The sequence below is a fragment of the Elgaria multicarinata genome, chromosome 18, assembly GCF_023053635.1.
Source record: "Elgaria multicarinata webbii isolate HBS135686 ecotype San Diego chromosome 18, rElgMul1.1.pri, whole genome shotgun sequence".
Taxonomy (NCBI): Eukaryota; Metazoa; Chordata; class Lepidosauria; order Squamata; family Anguidae; genus Elgaria; species Elgaria multicarinata.
In genome coordinates, this window is record NC_086188.1 from 21,686,865 (window position 1) to 21,712,381 (window position 25,517).

Sequence of the window (25,517 nt, forward strand, 5' to 3'; positions counted from 1 at the left end):
GTATGACTAGTGAATTTGGTTGGCTTGGGTTGCTGGGAAGTTGCCATTCCAGGCCATTCCTTTCTATTCCAGGTGGGTTCAAGGCATTATGTGGTTAATAATAATATAATATTTATGTATTACATTTCTATACCAAAGTTCTTTGCAAGGTTTTCAGTCTTAAAATATTGTTCTCAAGTGTTTCTGCTATTGTTAAGATTTCTGAGGTACACATTGCCCACCCTGAGCCTCCCCTGAACTTTTCAGAAATGTCATGGGGGGAAGGTAGCAAAGAGTTTGGGATGAAAGGGAGAAGGAAAGCAGGGGGGTTCCTGTGTTTAACATTCCTTTAACATTCCTTTAAAACACAAATCCTTTTCTGAAATTAAAGTATAATGTAGTGGTGGAAATGCATTAAAAGTGCTGCATTAAAATCAGATCTCTGAAATTAGTTAGAGGGGGAAAGACTCTGAAACATGCTGTGTAAAACTAACACATTTCTCTGAAATTAAATACAGACCTCTGAGAAGGTGCGAAAGCTCTGAAATAACACATTCCTCTAAACCCCTACTGGCACATTCAGGGCAGCCATGTTCTTATATCTGGAATGTTTCATATTTCTGCTTCTGGCCACGAAATGGCCACCACCACAAGGGAGCACTCACCACAACAAATGGGAAGCCCATCCCAGTGACAAAGAGGCCCACCCAGCTGATGGAGCCTGCGATGACAAATGCTGATGGTCTGGCTGATTGGTTGAAAACCTCTATCATAACAGAGACGATAGCGCCAGCTAGAAAGGACAATAAAAAAATAATGGTCATCCTTTTTCTAACTGGAATTTTCATATTATGTGCTTCACAAAAGTGAACCCATCAGTGGTATTTCAACAACTTACAAACACCAATTTTGCCTGGTTAACCCCAGCTCAGGGGACTGTTTGGTGTATGTGGACACAGCTTTCCTGGTTGAGATCAAGGCCTTAGCTAGACCAGCGGTTATCCCGGGCTGATACCCGGGATCGCCCCTGTGCGTCCAGATGACGCACAGGGGATCCCAGAATCAGAGAGGGATCTTCTCTCCCTGGCCGCAGGAAGCAGCCCTACACTTTGGGCCCGGTTTTTCCCACGGTCTCGGGCTGAGCCCAAGACTGTGAGCGTGTGGCCCGTTTCTGTATCTTTTCCTGGCTCAGCGCGATTACTTGCGCGGAGCCAGGAGCCACTGCACCCATTGGGGCTAGAGTGGGGGGAGCGGGGAAATATATATATATTTTTTAAAAAAATAATCCCTACCTTTAGTTGCTCCAGCGCTCGTGCGCAGACGGCCCTTTAAAAAATAAAAGAAATCACGGGCACAACGCCTCTCTACTTGAGGCCGTCGCGCCTTATGTGTAAACGAGGGTGAGATCTCACGTTATTCACAACGCAAGGTTTCCTCTCCTCTCCCCTGGATTTTCAGTTAGATTTTCAGTTTCAGCAAAGGCCCAAGTGTACTTCCCTGGATTATCTCTCCCAGCAGTTCAAAACCCCAGTGGAATTCTAGAGCAGAACTGCAGGGTGTTCTGGATTGTGCCCACTGAGTACTAATTTCTTTAGCAAGAGACACCTTTGGTTCAAAGTGAGATTTGGGCCCTGGCTTGTTGAATCTCAAATTGAACACCTGCTGCTGTTTTTCCTCTGTTTTTCTCTTTTTTTATTACGTTATTGTTGGGTGTTTTTTTATTGCTATTGAATGATTAAGCTTCCCTGAGAACTCTGCTATAGGGTGGCCTATAAATACAACAACAAGAAGATCACCCATTGTTTAGATTTTCAGTTCTGTTTGGTGTACCCCTTCCCCTGCCCTTTTAACAAAACTCTACCTGGCAGTGCCTAAATCATCCTCTGGTCCAGCCCATGTCACCTTGTTCTGATTTACTCACATGGGCCAATTCCATAGAAGACAGTGAACAAGAAGATGAGGGTGATGCTGCAGTAAGACATCCATGTGAACTGATCCTGGAAAGCAGGCAAAAGGGAAGAGATGATTAAAATAACGGTGACACGCTCAGCAGTGATTACCGGATTCAGAGTACTACTTATATCAAACAAATTGGACAGCAAGGTCTATGGGTCTATAACTTCTGTATAAATATTTTATTAAAGCATAAAATTAGTTGTGGCCACAGCTCTAAACATATTTACTGCTGTCCCTTATCCCTGGCTTATCAGAATTGACTTTATTTTTTGCCACTCCTTTGTTTCTTTATAATAATGAGGCAGTATATGAAACAGAAATATAATTTGAGGCTTGCTGAATGAGTTCATCTTAGATGATGTCTGGTGGATAAACTATGGCCTTAGCTAGACCAGGATTTATCACGGGGCGAACCCCGGGATCGTCCCTGTGCATCCACGATACACAGGGGCTCCCGGGACCAAGGAGGGGTGATCCCTCCCTTGCCCTGGGGTAGAGCCCTCCCCTTTGGGCCCGCTTTTTCCATGGTCTTGGGCCGAGCCCAAGACAGCGGAACGTGTGGCCCGTTGCCACGGTTTGACCTGGCTCTGCGTAATTCCTCGCGTGGAGCCAGGAGCCACACACGCACCCGCTGCGCCCATCGGGATTAGGGTGGGGGGAGTGGGGAAACTAAATTAAGCGCACGAGTGTTCATGCGCTGCTTCTCCTTTAAATAATAAAAAATGGCGGGTGTGACTCCTTTCTTCTTGAGGTCGTCGTGCCTCACGTGTAAACAAAGGAGGGATCTCATGTTAAACACAACATCAGGAACGTCAGGAATTCATTTTAAAGCTCAAAATATTATCAGCTTGTTTTGTTTTATGGGCTTTCTAAAATTGTAATTAGAATCACAGAATCATAGAGTAGTGGAGTTGGAAGGGGCCTACAAGGCCATCGAGTCCAACCCCCTGCTCAGTGCAAGAATCCACCCTAAAGCATCCCTGACAGATGGCTGTCCAGCTGCCTCTTGAATGCCTCTAGTGTGGGAGAGACCACAACCTCCTGGTAACTGGTTCCATTGTCGTACTGCTCTAACAGTCAGGAAGTTTTTCCTAATGTTTCCTGTTTCTTTATAATAATGACACAGTATATGAAACAGAAATATAATTTGAGGCTTACTGAATGAGTCCATCTTAGATGATGTCGGGTGGATAAACAAAGTTATTTCATATAAAGCAATGTTATTTTTCCAGGAATTCATTTTAAAGCTGGAAATATTATCAGCTTGACTGGTTATGTTTTGTCTTATGGGCTTTCTAAAATTGTAATTATGATTTCTTTTAATATTTTTACGTAAGTCATTCTTCACTTGCCAGTGAAGAGCTGGGGATGACAAGTACATTAAAGAAATAGCATTTGATAATGATTATTTAAGAAATAATAACACCTGAAGAGCAATGTTGACTGTGTTTTATAAGATACTTATCCCAGACTGGAAAACAGATTTGTATATCCTTGGGTTCCTTTTTCTCTGGGGTTTTAGAAACCTAATTTGTCCCAAAATGATCATGGTGATAGAAATGTGGTGTTCCCACTAAATAAATGCAAGCATTTCTATGTTTGGCTCTCTAATACTTTTGGAATAATATGATTCATGTATATAAACATCTAGGATAATTGTTACTACCATATGCCAGAGTAGAAAATATAAGCCGTTGATATTATTATTATTATTATTATTATTATTATTATTATTATTATTATTAAAGAAGTCTGGCTAGGTTCATAAATAGTTAGATTAATCTTCATTTTTAGTACATTGATAATTTTATTTCCTGAAAAGTTTACCTTACAGCAGAGTTCTAAGCATATATACTCAGAAGTAAGTTTATGTGTTTTATAGGACTTACTTCCAAGAAGATATGCATAGAAGCTATGCCTTTATTTTTATTTTTTGCCTGTATAGTTAGATCTCGGGTGGGGTGGGGGAACACACCTTAAAAACTACATATAGGATTGTACAATATTCTCAGAAAAGTTCAGTTTTTGGAGTAGGTTATTTGTTGGTTATTAGTGCAATGTACAGGCTAATTTTGCTGAGTACTTTTCTGTTGAAGAAAATGGATTCAGTAGCTAAACGCGTAGTTTTTCAGATCTTCAGTTCATAGAATCATAGAATAGCAGAGTTGGAAGGGGCCTACAGCTGCCTCTTGAAGTTTGCCACTTTTATTCTATATTCATATTAATCTTTCACATTTGTCATTCTAGCTAGAAGCTAATTAATTGTTAGGAAAGGGGCTGTGGATGGACCTTTCAAATTTATTTATTTCTGCGTTTAGTTTTGTATACAGATCAAACCATGAAATTAAGAAATCAGTCTCAGTACTCCCTCCACACACCCCTAAAATGGAAAAAGGTTGAAAACAGTACATTGCTTTGTAGTATTTTGTCTTTAATATTGTGATGTTTACATGCAAAGCTTTATTCTTCTCAAATTAAAAAACCTCAACCACATGTAATCATCTTAACACCCATCTGCAAGCACTGAGATGCATTAAACTAGATGCATGGCACTCTTGTGTTTGCACGCACATAGTCCCCAAGAATTAAAACAAATGTAAAGGCTGCAGTTCTGTGCACATTTACTTGGGAGAAAGTCTCAGTGGGTCTTAATTCAGAATAAACATACAGAGGATTGCTCTGTAAACAAAAATAAAACAAAACCGGAAGCTGTTTCTCCGTGTTGGGAGACAACACGGAGAAACAGCACCCTGATTGCAAGCAGTAGCTGACATCCACAGGGACTCCATAGGGAAGCTTTTTTTTTCTTCCACTCATTGGCAGCGGCCATAAGAGTGGGAGGGGGGAAAGCCTCTATGGAGTCCTCCCTAAGGAGGGGCCTTTTCTAAGCCCCTGCGATGGGAGCATGTGAGGGGGTGGCGGCGAGGAGGCGCTTCTCTGGGACTCCAGAAAAGTGCCCTCCTCGCGACTCCCCCCTGTCTGCCAAAGAATGGTAGTCAAGATGGCTACAACGGATTCCGATGCCACTATGATATGGCATTTCCAGCTTGTCTGATAACCAAAGAACCCTTCAGGAAATTTGGTTCTATTAGATGCTGCTGTGAATTATTAAGATCAGTTGCCTGGATGTATCCTAGGTTTGGGGTACTGTGAAGGTTAATTATAGGCAACCAAGTCAAGAAGGTGAAGGCAATAGCAGTGGGTGCTTCTGAGATTTAGCAACAAAGATTAGAGTAGGAACATACTTTATACTCTAACGTCAACCCCCTCCCCCATTTAAGAAAAGGGACTTACAAATTATGCACTGAAAAGCATGGAAACTGCAATTTAAAGCACCCACCTACAATTCTGTTCAACAGAACCACCATAATCATCCACAATTCCACATGTTGTGCTCTGGACTAGATGGGCATTTGGATGATCCATCTAGCCCAGTATTGCATATTTTGAGTAGCTGTCAAGCAGAGACATTTCCAAACCTGATATTCTTTTTGTTAAAAAGCCAACAATCTTGGGTGTTCAAATCTCAGAACATATGATTGCAATGCATATGTTCTGTGATGATGTTCTGGCACATCTCGAGCTGAACCAACATGGTGGGGGGAGGACATTTCATAAATATGGTTAGCTATCCCAATCTCTCCCCACCCCCACCCCCATTTTCTTTCTCTGATTGCTTGGGGAGCATGGAAGTGTTTGTGCTTTGTGCAAAATTCAATGCTGCCATAGGCCTAACCTCCAGTCTGCCCTTCCAGGAATGCTAGATTCTAGTGTCCCTCATTTCCACAAATTATCATAGAACCATAGAATAGCAGAGTTGGAAGGTGCCTATAAGGCCATCGAGTCCAACTCCCTGCCACATGTGACTGGCCTTTTGTCAGGGGGGACAAATGGTTCTCAAATTGCAGGACATTTGATCCACACCCCACATCCCATCATAAAAACAAAACACTGTTATCAAGGAGGAAACTGCCTACCCTGAGCAGGACAGGGTAATTCACATAGTAATTCACATATGGTAGATGGAAACAGGGACCGCTTAGAAGAATAGAAAAGAAGACTTTGCTCACCTGAAGAGAGAGGGTCAGGATGAGGAGTGCCATTGCCAAAGCCATCATCCCATAACCTCCCCACAGTAGAATTCTCCTGCCAACGTGGTCAATGATGGTGCTCTGTTTGGTTGAAAAAGATCATCATTGGGAGCAAAATTCCAGCCAGCAAGGTCACTGGGGTGAGTCTACTGAGCATGTGATGTTTGCTCAGGATAATTTGGAGGGGGGATTTTTTTCAAGCACAACCACTTTTCCATCCAACAAGTGGTCCATTCATAATAGAGCTTCTAGGCCATGGTGAGCCTCAGGTCTGAGACCAGTCCCTCTGCCCACTCCCCTCATATATCCAACCAGGCCATGGACATGCAGCCACCATGAGTCATCACTGTGGCTCTTCCTTGCTTGGTTCTCTATGATCATGTTCATCATCAGAAGGAGCCAACACTTCAAACCAAGACATCAGACTGCTTGCGATTTCTATTATTCTCTTTTTCCAATCCTCAGCTAGGTGGGACTTACACACAGGATGACAGAGGCAAATTCACATATGCCGACCCCTAGGGTCACATAAGGGATGAGTGCTTCCTCAAGCTTGGCTGTACGGAAAACTTCAAAGGCATAGAAGTAGATCTGGAATAGCCAAATCAAAATATTGTGAGAAGGGTGTAAGGATAGAGGGGATGAACATTGCTTTAATGATATTGCTGGCAAAAGTGTTTAAAACTCCTCTAATAAAAGGACTCTGACTTTATGGCTCTAGTTTTAAAGTTGCTTTGTATCTTGCTGTACGGTTTGTTTATTATGTGCTGGATTTTATCTTGCTTTTGCTGTACTGTCATGTGCTATTTGTCAGCAGCCATGTGTTTGCTTTTGAAAAGGGGATCATTATGTTTTAATTCAGTTTTATGTATTTTATCGTTTATTGTTGATCCCTGCCTCGATCAGAATGGAGAGGCGGGTAAGAAATAAATTTATTATTATTATTATTATTATTATTATTATTATTATTATTATTGTTATTATTATTTTCAAATGTGGCTTTGGTTGCCCACTTCTCTAAACAATGACAAGTTCTAAGGGTATGCAGCTTTGATTTCCTTTAGAAAGAGGCCACCGTAGGTTTAATGGCATTTGTTAATATTTGTATTTATTTACAAATATAAAGGTCAATTGAGCATAGGTGGAGGCACAGCAGTATAATAATAATAATAATAATAGCCACAATCCCCTTTTGTTCCCACATCAGATCTTGAGGGAGATAATCAGTATTCTAAAGCCATGGCTAGACCTACCAGGTCTAGCGCGATGGAGGAAGGAGGATCTCACAATATCGTTATTGTGAGATCTTCCCCTCTGTCTACACGCGGCGTACAACATCCTAGGAGGAATGAGACATCACACCTGCCATTTTGTTTTTGACAACACTACTGTTCCTATAAATGTGTGGTGTTTTATTTTATAGTGTTTCATATTTTGTTATTTTAATATATTTTGTAAACTGCCTTGGGAGTCCTACAGGTCTGAAAGTGCAGGGTATTAAAGGCAGAGTGTTCCCAAATAGGCAGGTCCTTCTGCTGTAAGGTTCAAGTGGAACTGCATTTGACTTTCCAGCCAACAGCAGACATGACAATTTTTCTTCTGCTATGTGGGCAGTAAAAAGGCCAATCCATCTGAGCATGTCATTTTTAAATCAAATTTGTATTTTTTAAAGCATATTTTGACATTTGTGCTGTAATGTTTTTATAATTAACCCCCTATTGCAAAATTTCTCCAGGAAGTTAAAAAAAGTTTTAAATTATTAACTCTTTTAGCACAAATCCAAAACATGCAAATGGCAGAAATGGCGATAGCGGAAAGGTCACAGAGTGTGGTTTTTTAAAGCCTATCTCTTTACAGACAAAATAGTGCTGTAATTCTTTCATGGGGTTGTCTAAACATGGTCTTTGCCCCGTGGTGCCTGCAAATCAGCGCCGCATTGATTATATGACACAGCTGCTGATTCACAGCCACCGCTGGGCAAATACACAAACATGCACAGCAGAAAAGTCAGGAACTTACCTTGACTTTTCCCACTGGAGCGAGGTTGCTACGGCTCTTCCACCATCTGACTACATGTCATGTAGCGGGAATTCCTGGACAGGCAGCAACCTCTCGTTGGTTGCCAGAAACCAGGCGAGGTACAGAGAGCTGAATGGCCACCAGAAAATCCACGCTGCCTCCTCCAGCCTGCCTTCATTAAGATTACTCACCGCCACCCCACAACAATGATACCGCCATGAAGGCAGGCTCCATGTAAGCACAAATATTTTAATACCCAAGGAAGGTAGTTTCCTAGATCCAACTTCTAATATGGATGCACCCAAAATAAATCAGATAGTTAATAAATAGGAGAATGTGGGAGCCTGAAGAAGAGAAGTTTCACTTGCTTCTAATTATTGATTCTAATTATTGTTTCTACTCAACTGCACTCAAGCCACAGAGCTGTATGCTCATGATCAGCAGAATGGTGATGTACAAGGGCCACCGCAACAATGGCTCCCTCATCACTTCCAGGACAGTCAAGGTCTTGGCATTCCTTGTGGCCACCTTCTCCTTCATCATGTCCTCCATCTCAACTTGGTAATGTCCTTCACCCCAGAGGTCCTTCATGGCTTTGTGGGAGAAAAAACATAGCACAGTGATTCAAAGATTGATCCATTCAATTATCAATATGTCAGCTGATCAAAAAGATAACATTTCAATGTCATTAAAAGAAACCAGATATCACACAGGTGCAGCCAAATAATTATCATCTGCACCTTCCATCTGCCTCACCCGCAATGGAAAGTTATAGACAGAATAGGACCTGATTGGAGAAACAGCACCACATTTGTGAAGAGAAGTTGGGTTTAAAGAAGCATTGATTAGAAGAAACATATCAGCAGGATTGAATTTGGGGCTTTGGATTCTTTCCCAAACTTCTGGTTTTGAGCTGGAATTTGACAGAATTCTGGTCTGGAGGTTGTCTATATGCTTCAAAAGCCCCACAGTGGGTGGATGTGCAGGTCCCTTTAGTAATTAAATCATCCACCCATACTATGGAGGCTGAAACGTGAGGCCTGCCTAGCACAGTGTGGGCTTGTCCTGCAGCCATGCTAGGAGAGACTGTTCATGTGCAGAAGCCACTTGCTCCTTGGCAAGCATTTCTGCCACCTTGCGGTAGTTTAACAAGAGTTTCAACAAACTGGAATATGTGCAGAGGAGCCAAGAAAAATGGTAAGGAGCCTGGAGTCCTATGAGGAAAGCTGGGTGTAAGGGTAAGGTGAGGGTTAACCGGACCTTGGGACTGGCATGTCTTTTAATTTGTGAATTTTATGGTTTCATAGGAAGAGAGATAAGAACCAGACAGCTGTATGGGGGAGAAGACTGGAGCTAGGCCGATTGTAACTGTCTTGTCCTTGAGTGATTAACCATCCCGGGCGAGAGGTGTGAAGACACTCCATGCATCAAAGCTGAAGGGAGGGGGGAAGGAATGAAAAGAATGGTATAAAGTTATCCCCTGTGAAGGGAACAGGGGGTGTCGGCTGAGTTCGGTCTGGGGTGACGTATGAAATTGTAGTTTTAGTTTTTAGCTTGCTTGCACTGGGTTCTCATATATATGCATGCTTTTATGATATTTTATTCTGCTAATCCCAATGTATTCCTACCCTTTTCCTAATAAATGGTCTTAAACCTCACGTTGTGAGCTGTGAGTGTCTGGGCCCAGGGATCCGTGCTAAATCCAGTCAAGAAGCCAGCTGGTTGCTGGGCGCTCTTCCTTTACACTGGGTATGTCTAGTCTGGGGAAGAGACAATGAAGAGGCTGTTTGATGACCGTCTTCAAATATTTCAAGGGCTGTCACACAGGTGATGGAATAAATTTGTTTTCTGCTGCTCCAGAGATCAGAACATAAGAAGAGCCATTCTGGATCAGACCAAGGATCCATCTAGTCCAGCACTCGTTTGGAGGCCTCGCTGATTTCATTTTCCATCTCAAGGTCACCCTGAGCATTCTGGTCTGGAGGACGAAAGCATGTTCTTAGCACTAAATTTTGCTTGGGGCCCTGTATTGTCCTTCAGGGGTCCTACTCCGTGAGCCCCTGCCAAAGGAAGTGAGGCAGGTGGCTACCAGGAGGAGGGCCTTCTCTGCTGTGGCACCCTGGCTGTGGAATGAGCTCCCTAAGGAGGTTCGCTTGGCACCTACATTATATGCTTTTAGACGCCAGGTGAAGACCTTTTTATTCTCCCAACATTTTAACAATCTATAAATACATTTTAACATGGTGTTTTAAATTTGTAATTTTGCATTGCTGCTGTTTTTATCTGGTTGAGCTTTTTATTGTATGTTATATTATGGTTTTATACTGTTGTTTTATATTATGAATGTTTTTAATTTTTGTGAACCGCCCAGAGAGCTCCGGCTATTGGGCGGTATAGAAATGTAATAAATAAAATAAAATAAATAAATTGTCACCCACAGCACTTCTGTGGAAGAATGTGACCCATTTTGTGGAAAATTTACTAAGCTCTTGAAGTGTCACTAGAAGACGTCTTCTAAACCACCCAGCCAGCTATAAACAACTCTTGCTTTAGATTAGATAAAAGAAGTGCAAAGTGTGTATCCAGCAAGAAAACTACAGACACCCAAATTTGGGGGTTGAGTGGAATTTTCCAGCTGCTTACCTAGCAAAAGCAGGAAGTATCACTTTTAACTGAGAAAACTTGGCACACTGCCATTTTCTGAAATATATCAAAAAGATGTGAGCCTTGAAAGATCTAATGTGTATAAAATAACAGCTTGTAACAACAGAACGGGGCTCTCACTATCTTGCTTGTGTGAGCTTGATGCAATTGCCTCAATAAACAGAAACTGTTGTTTGAACCTTACCCGCTTGTCTGTCTCACATTGACTCACGGCTAGACAACGAACTCCCTCCATAGGAGGAGTGGGACTCCCGCTCTTACCACAATTTAGGTGGTCTAGTCTGCTCAACATTATGCCCTCTTTGATGTACAGAGCAACACCGCCCCCAGTACGCCTTTCCCTGTCCTTCCTGTAGAGTTTATATTCAGAGATGGCCATATCCCACTGGTTATCTCCATTCTACCAGGTTTCTGTAATGCTTGCTATGTCCAGGTTCTCCTTTGAAACCAAGCACTCCAATTCTCCCATTTTGGCTCAGAGTATTTGCATATAAACACGGTGCATATATATTGCATATATACACGGTGTCCCTCTCCAGATGTCTCTGGCATGTGAATTTTTTACACTTAGGCCATCATGATTGGCTATTATGTTCTACCATATACTCAGGGCCTATTTATCTCCTTGTACATCTGGGGAATCAAAAACATTTTCATCTTTAACCCCTCTGGATGATTTAACCTGAACTGGATGGTTCTAGTGCCTGTTGCTTTTCCCCAGGGTTTAGTTTAAAAACTGCTCTGCCACCTGTTTTATGTGTAGCATCAGCAGTCTGGTTCCATTTAGGTTTAAGTGGAGCCGTCCCCTCTTGTACAGGCCCAGCTTGTCCCAAAATGTTCCCCAGTGCCTAACAAATCTGAACCTCTGCACCACTGTCTCATCCAAGCATTGAGACTTCTCAGCTTTGCCTGTTAGAGAAAGCCACCTCGACGGTCCTGGATTTCAGCCTCCTACCTAACAAGTTAAATTTGGCTTCCAGCACCTCATGACTAAATCGTTGGTACCAACATGGACCATGAAAACTGACTCTGCCTAGGCACTATGCTATCTAAATGTTGCATGATATCTGCAACATTTCCACCAGGCAGGCAATTCTAAATGATGTTGACTAAACATTAGGACAAACTTCCTGATGGTTTGAGTTGTCTAACAGACTTCCCTCTTTCCTTCTTTAGAATTTCTTAAGCAGAGGCTGGAAGACCACCTATCAGGGATGCTGCAGCAATGGAATTCCTGCATTGGCAATGGGAGGTTGGACTAGATTACTTTCCAACTGATGACCGGATGTTGCTTCAGCACTGGCTGGCTTTAAGATCGATTCTGCTCCCTGACCTGTCATCAGGAACCTGGGCAAAATCACTTCAATGAGATATCCAGTTCACAGATCCCCAGTCTCCACTACTGAAGCACATGTTTTTCAGTGAAAAACAGCACATGTTTTTCAGTAACATACCACAATGTTTTTTTGCTGGCCTGGCTTAGTTCCTACATTCCAGCATCCTTCACATAATCACTGAATGACTACAATTAGGTGGTGAGACTCATCCCTTTCCCTTCACTGTAAGCAAAAAAACCTAAATATTACCTGCTAAGCAGCCTACTTTATCATCCTTTTGAATCAACAGGAATGGAGGAGATTCTGGGAAGAACGGCAACAGGAGCAGCTGCAGCAGTGCTGGTATTCCACACAGAGCCAACAGGAAAGGCCATAAAGATGTGGTGCCTAAAAGATCTCTGTCAAGAAAAGGCATCTGTGTTTTATCAGAGAATTCTGTGATAGGGGCTAGGAGACAAAAGCTAAGAATACCTCATTTCCATGCTAAAAAACCCAAACCCAACGGTATTCCAGGCCTCACAGTTAGAGAATCACCACCCCCAAAATCCCAACGTGCAGCTCTGATATGGTCAATACACAATTTTATTTTTATTTTTATTATTGGCCCAATGTCACCCAGTGGGTTTCCCTGGCCAGTGGGGCTAGAGCCCAGACCTCCCGACTCCCAGTCCAACACTTTAGCCACTACACCACACTGGCTCTCCACAATATCCCAAAGAGGATATTGTAATAATAAAAATGGTTCAAGAGGAAAGAGGAAGAAAAGTTACATGTTTGAACATAACATAAGAAGAGCCATGCTGGATCAGACCAAAGGTCCACCTAGTCCAGCATTCTGTTCACACAGTGGCCAACCAGCAACCAGGGCACAAATGCAAAAGCATTCTGTTGCCAATGTTCCCCAGGAACTGGTGGACATAGACTTCCAGCCTCTAATACTGGAGGTAGCACATAGCTATCAGGACTAGGAGCCATTGATAGGCTTCTCATGCAGGAGTTTGTCTAACCCTCTTTTAAAGCCATCCAAATTGTTGACCATCACTACATCTTGTGGTAGTGAGTTCCATAGTTTAATTACTACTTCCTTTTATCTGTCCTGAATCTCCCACCAATCAGCTTCATGGGATGACTCTATGAAGTTTAGATTGGACATACCTGGCCAAAATACTAAGAAAAACTTCCTGTTAGCTGAAACACTGAAACATTACAAACTGGTGAGACTAAAAGAAAAGAACCACAGTAAAGGTAGCGGTGGAGCTCTGGACTCTGAAACACAAAACCACTCTTTGAAATCCAAGTAAAGATGGTGCTGGAGGGCCGGGCCGGGCCTCAATTTCCATCATGCCAGTCTTCCAATTAATTTTTATAGGAGGGACAGTGAGCTTGGGTGGAGGCACCAAGACTCAAAGGCACCATGTTGGAGAGCCCAGCTTTGCAGTGTCAACTACAAGGTAATCCATTGTAGTTAGTTGTCCTAAATATGGATAGAAAGAGGGAGTGTATGTGTGTGTGTGTGATGGGAGGGGGGAGAGAATAAATAGAGGTGGTGTGGCGTGCCAGTGACTATGGTGACTTTACCTTAAACCCATAATTTGCCCCAAGGCCTTTCCTAGTGAAAAAAACACAGAGGCTGTGGCAATTGCAAAACCTCTAAACTTTTTGGGAGAAACTTCTCCAAGGTATGGTCCATGGATGTTCAGGCATATACCTACAATGAAGAGAAAAGTTACATTTATTATTATTATTATTATTATTATTATTATTATTATTATTATTATTATTATTATTAGAAAGGTTTAACACCAAACCTCTGAAATTGTATTACAATATTCTACCACACATGAAACCTGCCAGTTTGAACCGTACATGACGGGTACATGAAAGCTGGCTTTCAGAAGTAATCAAGTTGTGTCACCAAACAGTGGTGTTGCACTGTTACTTGTGTGTGTGTGTGTGTGTGTGTGTGTGTGTGTGTGTACGTACGCATGTATGTGCATGCATGCATCTGTGTGTGGGTTGCCTTTAGAATCTCCACTTTGTCCTGGCAGTGTGGTTGAGCAAGAATTAAGAATTAAGCCAAGGTAGAAGACAGAATAATGTAAGAGTTTAGGTTTGCCGGTGCCTGACAGAAGAGATGCTGGCAGATGTTCTTGCAAAGCCACTACCTAAAGATAGCTTCCAGCATCTTCGTGAAGTTATAGGAGTTGTGAGTACGAGACGATGAGAAGGGGTGTTAGAAGTTGGACTTCAACAAGCATTGTCTCACTATATCTATTTGCCACCAATAGGGTGCAATAGTTCTAGTTAGTAGAGAGTCCCTGCCTGATCAGACAGGGGCTCTCTGCAAACTAGAATGTCTAGAATGACTCTCTGCTAACTATTATCACTTCCACTTCCTGTCTTCTTCCCACAGTCCTCTCTCTCTCAACAAAGGGCTGCCATGGCATGCAGCTGCTCTCGCTCTCTCCTCCATTTTATTTATTTATTTTAAACATTTTCATAGTGCCACCTCACCATTTCTGGCATTGTGGCTCTTTATAATAAAGAGCCAAAGGAAGTGAGGCAGGTGGCTACTAGGAGGAGGGCCTTCTCTGCTGTGGCACACCGGCTGTGAAATGAGCCCCTTAAGGAGGTTTGCTTGGCACCTACATTATATGCTTTTAGACGCCAGGTGAAGACCTTTTTATTCTCCCAGCATTTTAACAGTCTATAAATAAATTTTAACTTGGTGTTTTAAATTTGTAATTTTGCATTGTTGCTGTTTTTATCTGGTTGAGCTTTTATATTATGGTTTTATACTGTTGTTTTATACTTTGAATGGTTTTAATTTTTGTGAACTGCCCAGAGAGCTCCAGCTATTGGGTGATATAGAAATAAATAAATAAGTAAATAAATACACATAAAACAATTACCATTAAAATCCTTCAACCTACATTAAACTCTTGTATAAATAAAAATGATAGAATGAGGCTTTCCTATCCTATGTATTTTCCCAATAAATACGTTTGCCTTTTAAGATAAACGCCAGTTTCTCTTTATGTATTCTTTATATCTCCAAGCCCACATATTCTGCTGCATAAAGCTAATCCCAACACTTTGGTATACAAAAATTGGGGTCCCTGGAACCTGCAAATTTGGAGCATCATCAGACAAGTATTTATAGCATGCTCGTTTATTTTTTATTTATTTATTTATTTATTTAGAGTATTTTTTATCCCGCACCTCAGCCAAAAGGCTCTCGGAGCAGCTTACAATGTATCAATAAAGAAGACAGTCCCTACCCTCAGGCTTACATTCTAAAAAAGACATGACACACAAGAAAAAGTGTATGGAGAGGGAAAAGGGAGAAAATAAAAAGAAATTAAGGAGACTGCTTAGGCTGGTGGGAAGGCCCTGCTCTGTCCTCTCATCTTAGCCCTGTAGGGGAGGGGTCCAACTGAAGCAGGCTCTGATGGTGCCTGCCTGCTCCAGTCTCCCTCGCATCTTCTTCCCCTCGTTACTGGCCACTTATGAATGTCCGCGGGTCCCTTTGACACAGAAGGTCCCTTTGACCTTCTGTGCATCTCCCACTCCTTCTGCTCTATTTTCCGTAGCAAAATAAGACCCAAAAAATCCATTTTTTTTAATTAAAGTGAAACTTGCCCCCATTTCCTGCAGTGTGCAAGAAAAGCAGCACGATAAAGACACCCACTGAATGGGCCACGTGGTCGTTGCTGCTTCCTTTTTCTTCCCCGTGTGAAGAAAGAGGAAGCTGTTTGTTCCTATTGTGAGACAGAAAAGCGACAGTAGGGAAAAGCGATCCCCCCACCCCATGCTACTGTTTTAAAGTGGTATTAAAGTGGACTGACAATTGTTGGGGCACAACATTCCATATATCACGTTCATAGTGTTATTTCCTGCTTTTTATCCCACATTCGTAAATATTTGACGCAAGGTGTAGTTCTGGCCCTAATTAAGTTACTTGAGGTCAATTCTGAACTGGCCAGTCAAAAGCCCTGAAAGCAAACTTATTAGCAAACTTATTAACATCCATTAAGGATGGGAACCCCCCCTCCCTCCTAATGCTTTGCTCTAGAGATTAATCGTAACCTAGAACCTCTGTGCCCTTTTGCACGTGGACCAATGCCAAGAGATCTCAGTACCCTAGATTTGTTTTGATCCTCTTTCTGTTGGGAATAAATCCCTCTCATCAACTAAGGTTTGAAAACAGGTTTCCTTTCCAGGAGGAGAGGGCAGTTGGTCTTGAAGTGCGAGTGCTTCACCTTTTACCCTCAGAGAGCTCTCCACCTTTTTTCTACACTCCTCACTCAGTCTCTTCTCCTACCCCTGTGTTTCTTATTTTGCTATTAGTTCTGTAAGGGATCAAACAGCTTCATCAAAGACCCCAAAGTTCAAACATCCCACCTGCACTGATGCCATAAAAGAAGCGACCCATCAGAATCAGTTCAAAAGAGTGGGCCATCTTACTGGAACCAATGAGAAGGGCAGCTACAATTACGATAAAATTGTTGCACATTAAACTTTTCTTTCTGTAATAAACAAATTTTTAGTGTTAATTCCATTTATACTTCCCCCCTTATTTCCTCACTGAATAGGCAAAGAAAACTCTGATTGATCACTTGCTGTTTTAATTTATTTTCTTATCCACTAGGCTTTTAATTCGATTGTGGAATGGAGAGACAAGAGAAAATGTTGTGAATAAATTCTATAAGATTTATGAATAAAAAAATTATGTAAAGTCATGGAAGCACAAGGGTAATGCCACTAATATATTCTGATAGGTGAATTGATGAGAAAGAGGCGTACTTTCCATATCTTGTGGTTAGGGGTCCACTCCAGAGACATCCCAGCAGCCCACCTAGGCAGTAGATGGACACAACAAAAGACCAGAGCAGGGTGAGCATGTCTGGAAGGAGAGGAGAGCCATGTCGTTTTACCCACGTCTCGTTGATAAATCTCTTTATGTCCTGACAAAAAAGACTTTAAAGTTAAATATATATATATATATATATATATATATATATATATATGACTGTTGTATATGAAAGTCTCCTTATTTCATTTTTTTTAAAAAACACACACACAACACAATTATTTATCCAGAGAGCAGACTTGGCGGCGGGGGAGGGAACCTGCCCTAGCTCATTTTCAAACCTTCATTTATTCTATTGGAGAGAGGGACTTAAAATATTCAGATAACCAGAAATACAGTCAAGAAGAATAAGGGTTTCAAGTAGGACACTTAAGTATTCTTATTCAGTTCTACTGCTTCCTTTGCTTGCAAATATCAAGAGTGTGTTGACACCATTGTTGGGAAGTCAGGAACTTGGAATGCGTTTGACCTTGACATTGAATGTGTTGACCTTGACTTTGGTGTTTTCCCTGTAATGCTTTTGTCTTCTTAGCTTTATTACTAACAAATTTAAATCTTAAAATTTTCTTTAAATACGTTCTTTAACAATAAGAACTGGTCTGACATTGTATTTTTTAGGCCTGTGCACGGACCTCCCGATCCTCTTCATGGCCCAATCTGCAACTTCTGGATCAGGTCGATCCACCCCGCCATGATCCGCCTGTGGCCCGGTCTGCTTCATTACGGATCTCCGTTTCCCACACACACACACCCATAGACTTACCTGGTTGCACCAACGTCGCCACACAAACTGTGGCAGCCGTGGCAGGGCCAGGTAAGCCCCCCCCTTGCGCACACCACTTACCTGGTCCGTCACGGCCCGTCGCCAGCTTCACTTCAGCCTGCGGCTCAACTCGGAAGTGTAGGCCCCGCGGCCTACACTTCCAGGTTGAGCGGTGAGCTCAAGTGAAGCCGGCAATGGGCTGCAACGGACCAGGTAAACCCCCCCTCCCCCTGCCCTCTTACGGGTGGCTGCAGAGCCAGGTAATGCCCTCTTACCTTTTTTTCAGAGCTCTGGATTGAGATGAAGAATCCACCTTCATCTCGATCCTCTCCACGACGCTCTGCTGCCCCCCTGATGCTCTTCGCCTCCGCCTTAAGGGGAGGAGAAGCAACCCGATCCGCTTCTGCTTCTCCGACCCAAAGAGAAGCGGAGCACAGCCCTAGTATGTTTGTCCATTATTTTACCTCCAGAGAAAGTATTTAATGAGAACAATTGGAATTTCCACACATATCACTGTTCTGCTCCTTCTATTGGGTTAAATGCTATTGCAGCCATAAGCTGTTGAAGTCTAGATCCATTTCATTTGGGCTTCAGGCCTGATTTTGGAATGGAAACTGACTTGGTTGTGGGATGACTTTTGCCAGGAGAGGGACAGGTGAAGTTTGACCCTCTTTATTCTCCTGGACCTCTTAGTGGCTTTCGATACCATCAATCATGGTATCTGTCAGGTTTCATAAAAAACCTCCTACCTTCTTAGAAGACAAAAAACGAGGCCTGCTAAGTAATCCACAAAGCTTTGTTTAAGCAATAAACATTTCTTCCCGCCTGAAGAGGGTCTAATCTCTTGGAAACTTCTCCCTAGGCAAAACTATGCAAATTAAGCAAGACAATTGTTGTTTCAAGGAGAATGAAAAGCCTTTTCCCAAAAGGCGTTAACTTTAGAGAGGTACAATGTGAGCCGGGCTGACTTTTTCTCGCCTTCCTTTCGCTCTGCCTGTTTTAGCCTGCACCACACCCTAGGTTCAGTTAGCCTGTCGGTGGCCTGTCCTTCAGAAGAATGTTGGCTTCCCACTGCCTCTGTATGATTTGCCCTTGATGAGATAAGTTCTGGAGAGAGATCAGGACCAGCTGGAGGAGAAAGCGTGAGAGCTCTGTCCCCCACTGGTACAGGCTGGCCTGTGTCTGGGGCCAACTCCTCTACTCTAGAGTCTGATTCTGACTGATTACCTGAAATACATTCTTCCAAAACAGGGGGATCAGGGCTAGACATAACAGTATCCTTCTCAATAGTTTGTCTGGGTTGGGAGTTGGAGGCACTGTGCTGCAGTGGTTCCACTCCTACTAGGATGGCCAATTCCTGAAGATGGTGCTGGGGGATTATTGTTCTGTTGCAACTAGGCCATGGGGTTCCACAGAGCTCTATTTTATTTCCTTTCCTGTTCAACATCTACATAAAACTGCTGGGGGAGGTTATCTGGAGGTGAGGGCTGAGGTGTAATTAAGCTCTACCTCTCTTTTTCATCAAATCCAGGTGAGGCAGTGGCTGTTCTGAACCAGTACCAGTGACGTAAAATCTAGAATGTCCATTTCCCCCTGACACACAGACACGCATCCATACACGCATTTGCACATGCACATACATGCATGCGTACATGTGCACCCTCACACACCTGCACACCCGCAACGCCTCCCCCCAGGACACTCCACTAAGAGCTATGACTATTTGCTTCATATTTCCCCCTTCGCAAGCCCCAGTTCTTTCTAGGAACACTTCATTCCCTTCAACTTCCTATTTGTGGTTTTGGCAGCCTGCCAACAGTAAAATAGCTGCTACTTTGTAACTTCAGCCACACGTGTCTTATCTGCTGCTTGAGAATAGCGCCACGGTCAATTAACTGTGAATGTAAACAAAGACGTGCATGGCTGCAAACCACCCAGCTAGCTCAATTCCAAAGAGGACCCGGTCTACCCCCATTGGAAGCCTGCGCAGGAACACACATAGGGACACCTGGAAAGGGTAAAGGGGTACACAAGGCAGGGAGGGGGGAGTGGCCAGATGCTGCCAGTACCCCCATTTACCCCACGCAAGTTGCACGTAGGCACTCATCAAGCCCCTTAGCCTTGTCAGCTCCAGAAGACACTGATTAAGTTAATCCTGCCAAATTCGTTCCACCAGCTAGCTGCCCATATAAGGAAAGGGTTACGTGCAGGTATGCGGCTCAAAGCACACCTGGAAGCAAGTATTTCACATGTGGTGATGGCGACAGCCAGATGTTTTCCCCACTGCAGTTCCTCCCTTGACACAACTTGAGCACAACTGGGCATGCTAGAGTGATGTGAGGTGGACCAATAGGATGTGGGCAAATGACGTGTAACATTTGGACTATATATGCTGTGGTTTGAATGTAGTGCGCTGTGATCCTGTCTTTGCTGCGTGAGTGCCAGGTCATTACCCAATTCTCGAGAATAAACATTTGGAGCCCAACGCTTTGCCTGTGATCTTTCACTAGTGCTTCAATATTGGACTGTGATGCACTCGGATTCAGCATAATTTATGCAACACCAGGGTACAGTAATGGAATGGATGAGGGTGGTTTGTCTGCCCAGCTAGATGACATTCAACCTGTTCTGGAGGGTGTTGCACTCTCCCTAAAGAATCACTGCAATGCATTATAAAACAGTCCTGAAATTTCAGCTAATCCAAACAGAGCAGTGAGATTGTTAACAGGAACTGGCCAATGAGATCATATTATGCCAGTACTCTTCCAGCTGCACTGGCTGCCAGTCCATTTCCAGGCCTGATTCAAAGTGTTGGTAATAACCCATAAAGCCCTAAAAGGCTTGGGGCCAGGTTATTTGAAGGATCGTCTCCTCCCATATGGAAATACCCGGACCCTAAGATAATTCTCAGTGGGCCTTCTCTGAGAGCCCCTGCCAAAAAAAGGGAGGTGGGTGGCTACCAGGAAGAGGGCTTTTCTGCTGTGGCACCCTAGCTGTGACATGAGCTTCTCAGGGAGTTTCGTCTGGTGCCTATGTTGTATTCTTTTCAGTGCCAGGCGAAGACCTTTTTCTTTTCTTGAGTATTTTAGCATTCTAATCTTTTAGCTCCGTTGTTTGAAATCTGTATTTTAAATCTCTGCATTGCTGCTAAGAGTTTTTTTCTTCTGGTTGTACTTTTATATTGTAGTTTTTAAGTTCTTATATATTGTTTTATGCTGTACATGTAGTTTTAATGAATCATCCAGAGAGCTTGGGCAGTGTAGAAATGTAATCAATAACTAAATAGTAATCTGCTCATAGCCCAGCTTCAACTCCTTTGATGCGCCTCACAACCACCATTTTGGAACACAAAGGCAAGGAAAAAGAGCCACACAACACAGCCAATAGCTCCCTGGGCAGAAGGACTGCAGAATTCACACACAGCCCTCTTGGAGCAGGAGTTCATGACTCACCCAGCAGCCAAACTCAAATGGCCAGGACAGACATGTGCAAATAAGGACCAAAGACAAATAGGGCTTCTTCAAATGAGCAACTTATAGCACGCTCATAGTCGGGCACTCTGGAAGTTTGCGCGTCATTTTGACGACATTGTGAGCCTCTTGCACTTCTGAAATATCTTGATTCTTCCTGCCATGTGCATCAAAGTTGCGCTACAAAACTAGAGGGCGCTGTTCCATTCAACTGTATGACATTGGAGGTTTCAAATAACAGACAAGTAGTTGCTGCTCTCCTCCTGTGTAATTCAGCTCATTTCAAATGCAGAAGACAAGCAGGAAGCAAAGCAACAAGAAGCAAACACTATTTCCCTTTAATTTAAAGGGCCTCCATCTTTAATATAAAGAAGCCTCCTGTGGCTTGCTCCCAGGACATAGGCTCAAAAAGCAGGAGGTGGGAGATGGAGACCACCAGTGGGAAGGGTGGAGAAACAACCATTTTACATACTTGGCCCAAAACAGCCAGAGGTGTTAAATCCACACTGCAAACACCACTGAGCAGCTCCCTAACCACTCAGCCATAGCAGAAGACAGCAGTCAGACACATCCATGCTGGATCAGACCCTCTAGTCCAGCATTCTGTTCCCACATTCTGTGCTCAACCAGATGTCTCAATGAGAAGCCCACCAGCAGGACATGAGTTCAACAGCACCCTCCCTGTCGTATTATGCCAGTACAGCCACAGATACTGGAGGTAGCCACCATAACTAGTAGCCATTGATGATCTTATTGTCCAGAATAAAATTCTGATCTAGATGAGAGTGTGGTTGTGGATAGAGGATATTGTGTACTTGTCCTCCCTTGGGCCAACCAACCTGCGCCCCATCCTAGAGTTGGAAGACCTAAAGACGGTAGTGCACACGCTGGTAACCTCAAGGCTTGACTTCTGCAATGTGCTCTACATAGAGCTACCATTGTACCTAGTCCAGAAACTTCAACTAGTTCAAAATATGGCAGCCAGGTTGGTCACTGGTACACCTAGCGGTGACCATATTACACCAACTTTAAAATCACTTCACTGGCTGCCAATTAGTTTCCGGGCGAAGTATAAAGTGTTGGTTATTACCTTTAAAGCCCTACATGGTTTGGGTCCAGGTTACCTGTGGGATCGCCTTCTCCCACACTCAGGTTCTCTGGGAAGGGTTTACTCCAGTCAGCCACAACTAGGCTGGCAACTGTTACCCAAAGGACCTTTTCTTCTGCCGCCCCCAGACTGTGGAATGGCCTGCCGGAAGAGATCTCTCTGAGTTTAAGACAGCTGTAAAGACTAGTCTCTTCTGGCAAGCCTACCCAGATGAATTTTAAACCTAAGAATTTTAAAATATTGTGATTGTTATTTTAATACTGTATTGGTTTTATATGCTCTTTTAACTAATTTTATGTATTACATTTTATTTAGTGTTGTTCCCTGCCTCGATCCAGAGGGAGAGGTGGGGAATAAATTATTATTATTATTATTATTATTATTATTATTATTATTATGACTCCGCCAGCTGCTCAGTTCATATATGTTTGGCCAGAAGATCTTCAGTACATGATTGGATCCTTAGCTAAAGTTCAATGTGCTGTAACCTCACAGTTAACCTAGCTAGAATTTAGCTAATGAACTAGAAGAGATAAGAATATCTATTGATCTATCCGTACATGCCTTCATCATAGAATCTATGGAATTCACTATGACAAGATGCAGTGATGGCCACCAATTTGGATTGCTTTAAAAGGGGGTTGGATAAATTCCTGGAGGAGAAAGCTATCAATGGCTAGTCCTGATGGAAATGTGCAACCTCCAGTATCAGAAGCAGTGAGGCTATATGCTAGGGAACATGGGCAGGAGGGTGCTGTTGCAACTGTGTCACTGCTTGTGAGTTCCTAGTCAACAGCTGGTTGAACAGAGTGTGTACAGAGTGCTGGACTAGATGGTCTGATCCAGCATGGCTCTTCTGATGTCCGTATGTTATGTAATATTATGATAGAGTTTGAAGGGACAGCAAAGGTCTGTGGTCCAAACCCTGCTGATGCTGGAAATGAACTACTACAACACTCTTATGCTGATTTGAGAAAGCTGGGGGCGTGGGGGACCCTTGATTTCTATGTGCTCAACATTTTGGCCCAAACCAAAGTGGGACATAAAATCTGATGTGTGCCAAACATATGGTATGTCGAACTCTGACAGTGTGATCGCCTGTTGAAGGGGCAGTGAGGGTGATCAGCACCATCTGAGCCAACCATGCCCTCAGGATAGGCAAGATCACAGCACGTGCGGGGTGTGTGTGTGTGTGTGTGTGTGTGTGTGTGTGTGTGTGTTTTAAATCCTTCACAGCAGCCGCTTGCACACACAGAATCTTTATCAGCCAAATAGTCCCACCAGAGAAGCTGCCCTCTGGACCATTGTCTGACAGACGTCCTTCAGCTTGTGCCCTGCAGGCCAAATCCTCAGCTACAAAAGCTTACCTGTGACGGATAGGTGATCACAGAGACCTGGAAGCCAATAAGGAGGGTCCCACCTATGCCTAACACAAGGAACATCTGGAAGAGCCGCTGGTACTGCACCTGCAAAGACACAGGGCACCATCCAGACCACCTGCATCTCACCCTGCATGTCACCCTGACCCAATGGTGATCAATACTGGAACATGCTAGGTGCAACATTGAACACAGGCTAGCCAGCATTTCCTTTCCCTGACACTGAGTGATCAGGGGTCAAATAAAAGCAGAGAAGAACAGATTAGTTTTTTGTCAGCAGTCATCACAAGACAATAGAATTAACAAAGAATACCTGCATTTCCTGCATTGAGCAGGGGTTGGACTCAATGGCCTTATAGGCCCCTTCCAACTCTACTATTCTATGATTCTACCTGTTATGAACCCATCATGTATTCTTTGCAGTTAGAGATCTATCTTGGCCACTGAGCAGGTAGATTACAGCCTCATGAACCACATGAGAGGCAGTGTGGTGCGACTGGAGATGCGACTGGACTTGGGATGCGACTAGACTTGGGAGATGCGAGTTCTAGCCCCTGCTTGGCCATGAAGCTCCCTAGGTCACTGGATCAGTCACTGAGTCTCAACCTAACGTTTCGCATAGGGTTGTTGCGAGGATAAGATGAAGAGGAAGAAGACCATGTAAGCTGCCGTGCAAGATGGAAAAGGGCAGGATATCAATGTAATAATAAACAACTAAGAATAAAATGTCTCTCTAAAATGTGACCAAAATATACTCTTGGCACATACTCATCTGTACAAGCTCTTTCCCTGGTTTTAGCCACATCAGATATGCTCAGAACACAGTTTCGTATCTTCCATCTTCTAGTGCAGATAAAGCAAGAGGGCAGGTCTTCAGATTCTAAAGCCTCAGTCATGCATGTAGCACAGGACTGGGGGCTGCCAGCAGCTAGCCTCCCCCAAGCTCACGGGAGAGCCAGGAGCCAGGGGATCTACACGTCGTACTGAAGGCGCTTGCGTGCGCCTCCAGTCCGCCCCCAAAACGATTGTGTAGATCCCCGCCCAGAAGAGACGGAGGAAGAGGTGGAGGAGGAGGAGGCTGGGGAATCCGGCCGCGTCCTTGCCGCCGCCGCCGCCCACCTCCCTGCCGGCCTCCTGCTGCCGGCGAAAGAGCCACCCGGGTCTCTCACACACACACCCGCACACACACACACCCGCACACAGATTTTTGGTTCCTGCGTGTTGGTTCCTGCGCTCTTTCGCCGGCAGCAGCTGGCAGCTGGGATATTATCTGCATGCTTACTAGCCAAAGTCAGCTTCAGAGAAGAGCTAAATACAATGCAAGGGTTTTGTTACAAACTGAGCTGCACTGAGGGCAGGAAAGAACCTCTGAGTTCAGAGGTGGAACACACACACCCTGTCCAAATTTGCTTAGAGGGCTATTCCCAGCACTATTCTGTGACAACTAGAAGGTGTGTGTGCAAGACTAGGAGTCAATCAATGTGCCCAGCTGATGCACAGGCTACTCACAAGGTCTGAGAGGAAACTGGCTGCCATGATCTGCGGGAAATCTTGCCCAGCTGGTGACAGATGGCTGTCTGGTGGTTTGGGAGCTCCTGGTCTTGCCTTAGTCAAGAGCATTGAGGAGTAGCTCAGGGGGCACTGGAGTTAAATGTATCCTTTCTGGGATGTCATCATCCATGCTCTCTTCAGCTATTGGATAAGGACAATTTCACTTTGGTTAACTATTTCAAGAACCGTAAGACACCATTCTAAGTTATTATGAGGTCAATTCTCTCTCCCCTTTAGTTTTGGCATCTTGGACAGGGATCAGGCTAGGGAAAAGAGAAACTCTCCCGTGCATCTCTCCTGGCACACTTCCCATATTGCAACATCGTG

General features: G+C 43.6%; 1 protein-coding gene across 1 annotated transcript in view; it reads right to left on the reverse strand.

The window, feature by feature from the left end:
* The window catches only part of LOC134410567 (solute carrier family 2, facilitated glucose transporter member 11-like), a 39,302-nt gene extending 14,125 nt beyond the window's left edge, over positions 1-25,177 (reverse strand). The window contains exons 1-11 of the mRNA XM_063143894.1: positions 25,149-25,177; positions 23,628-23,726; positions 16,853-17,013; positions 16,451-16,575; positions 13,625-13,754; positions 12,296-12,444; positions 8,451-8,638; positions 6,507-6,617; positions 6,006-6,107; positions 1,901-1,976; positions 645-772 (exon numbers count right to left, since the gene is read on the reverse strand). Coding sequence (XP_062999964.1) covers positions 645-772; positions 1,901-1,976; positions 6,006-6,107; positions 6,507-6,617; positions 8,451-8,638; positions 12,296-12,444; positions 13,625-13,754; positions 16,451-16,575; positions 16,853-17,013; positions 23,628-23,726; positions 25,149-25,175 — 1,296 coding nt within the window. The 5' untranslated portion in view covers positions 25,176-25,177. The remainder of the gene's footprint in view (positions 1-644; positions 773-1,900; positions 1,977-6,005; positions 6,108-6,506; positions 6,618-8,450; positions 8,639-12,295; positions 12,445-13,624; positions 13,755-16,450; positions 16,576-16,852; positions 17,014-23,627; positions 23,727-25,148) is intronic.
* Positions 25,178-25,517: the final 340 nt, after the last annotated feature.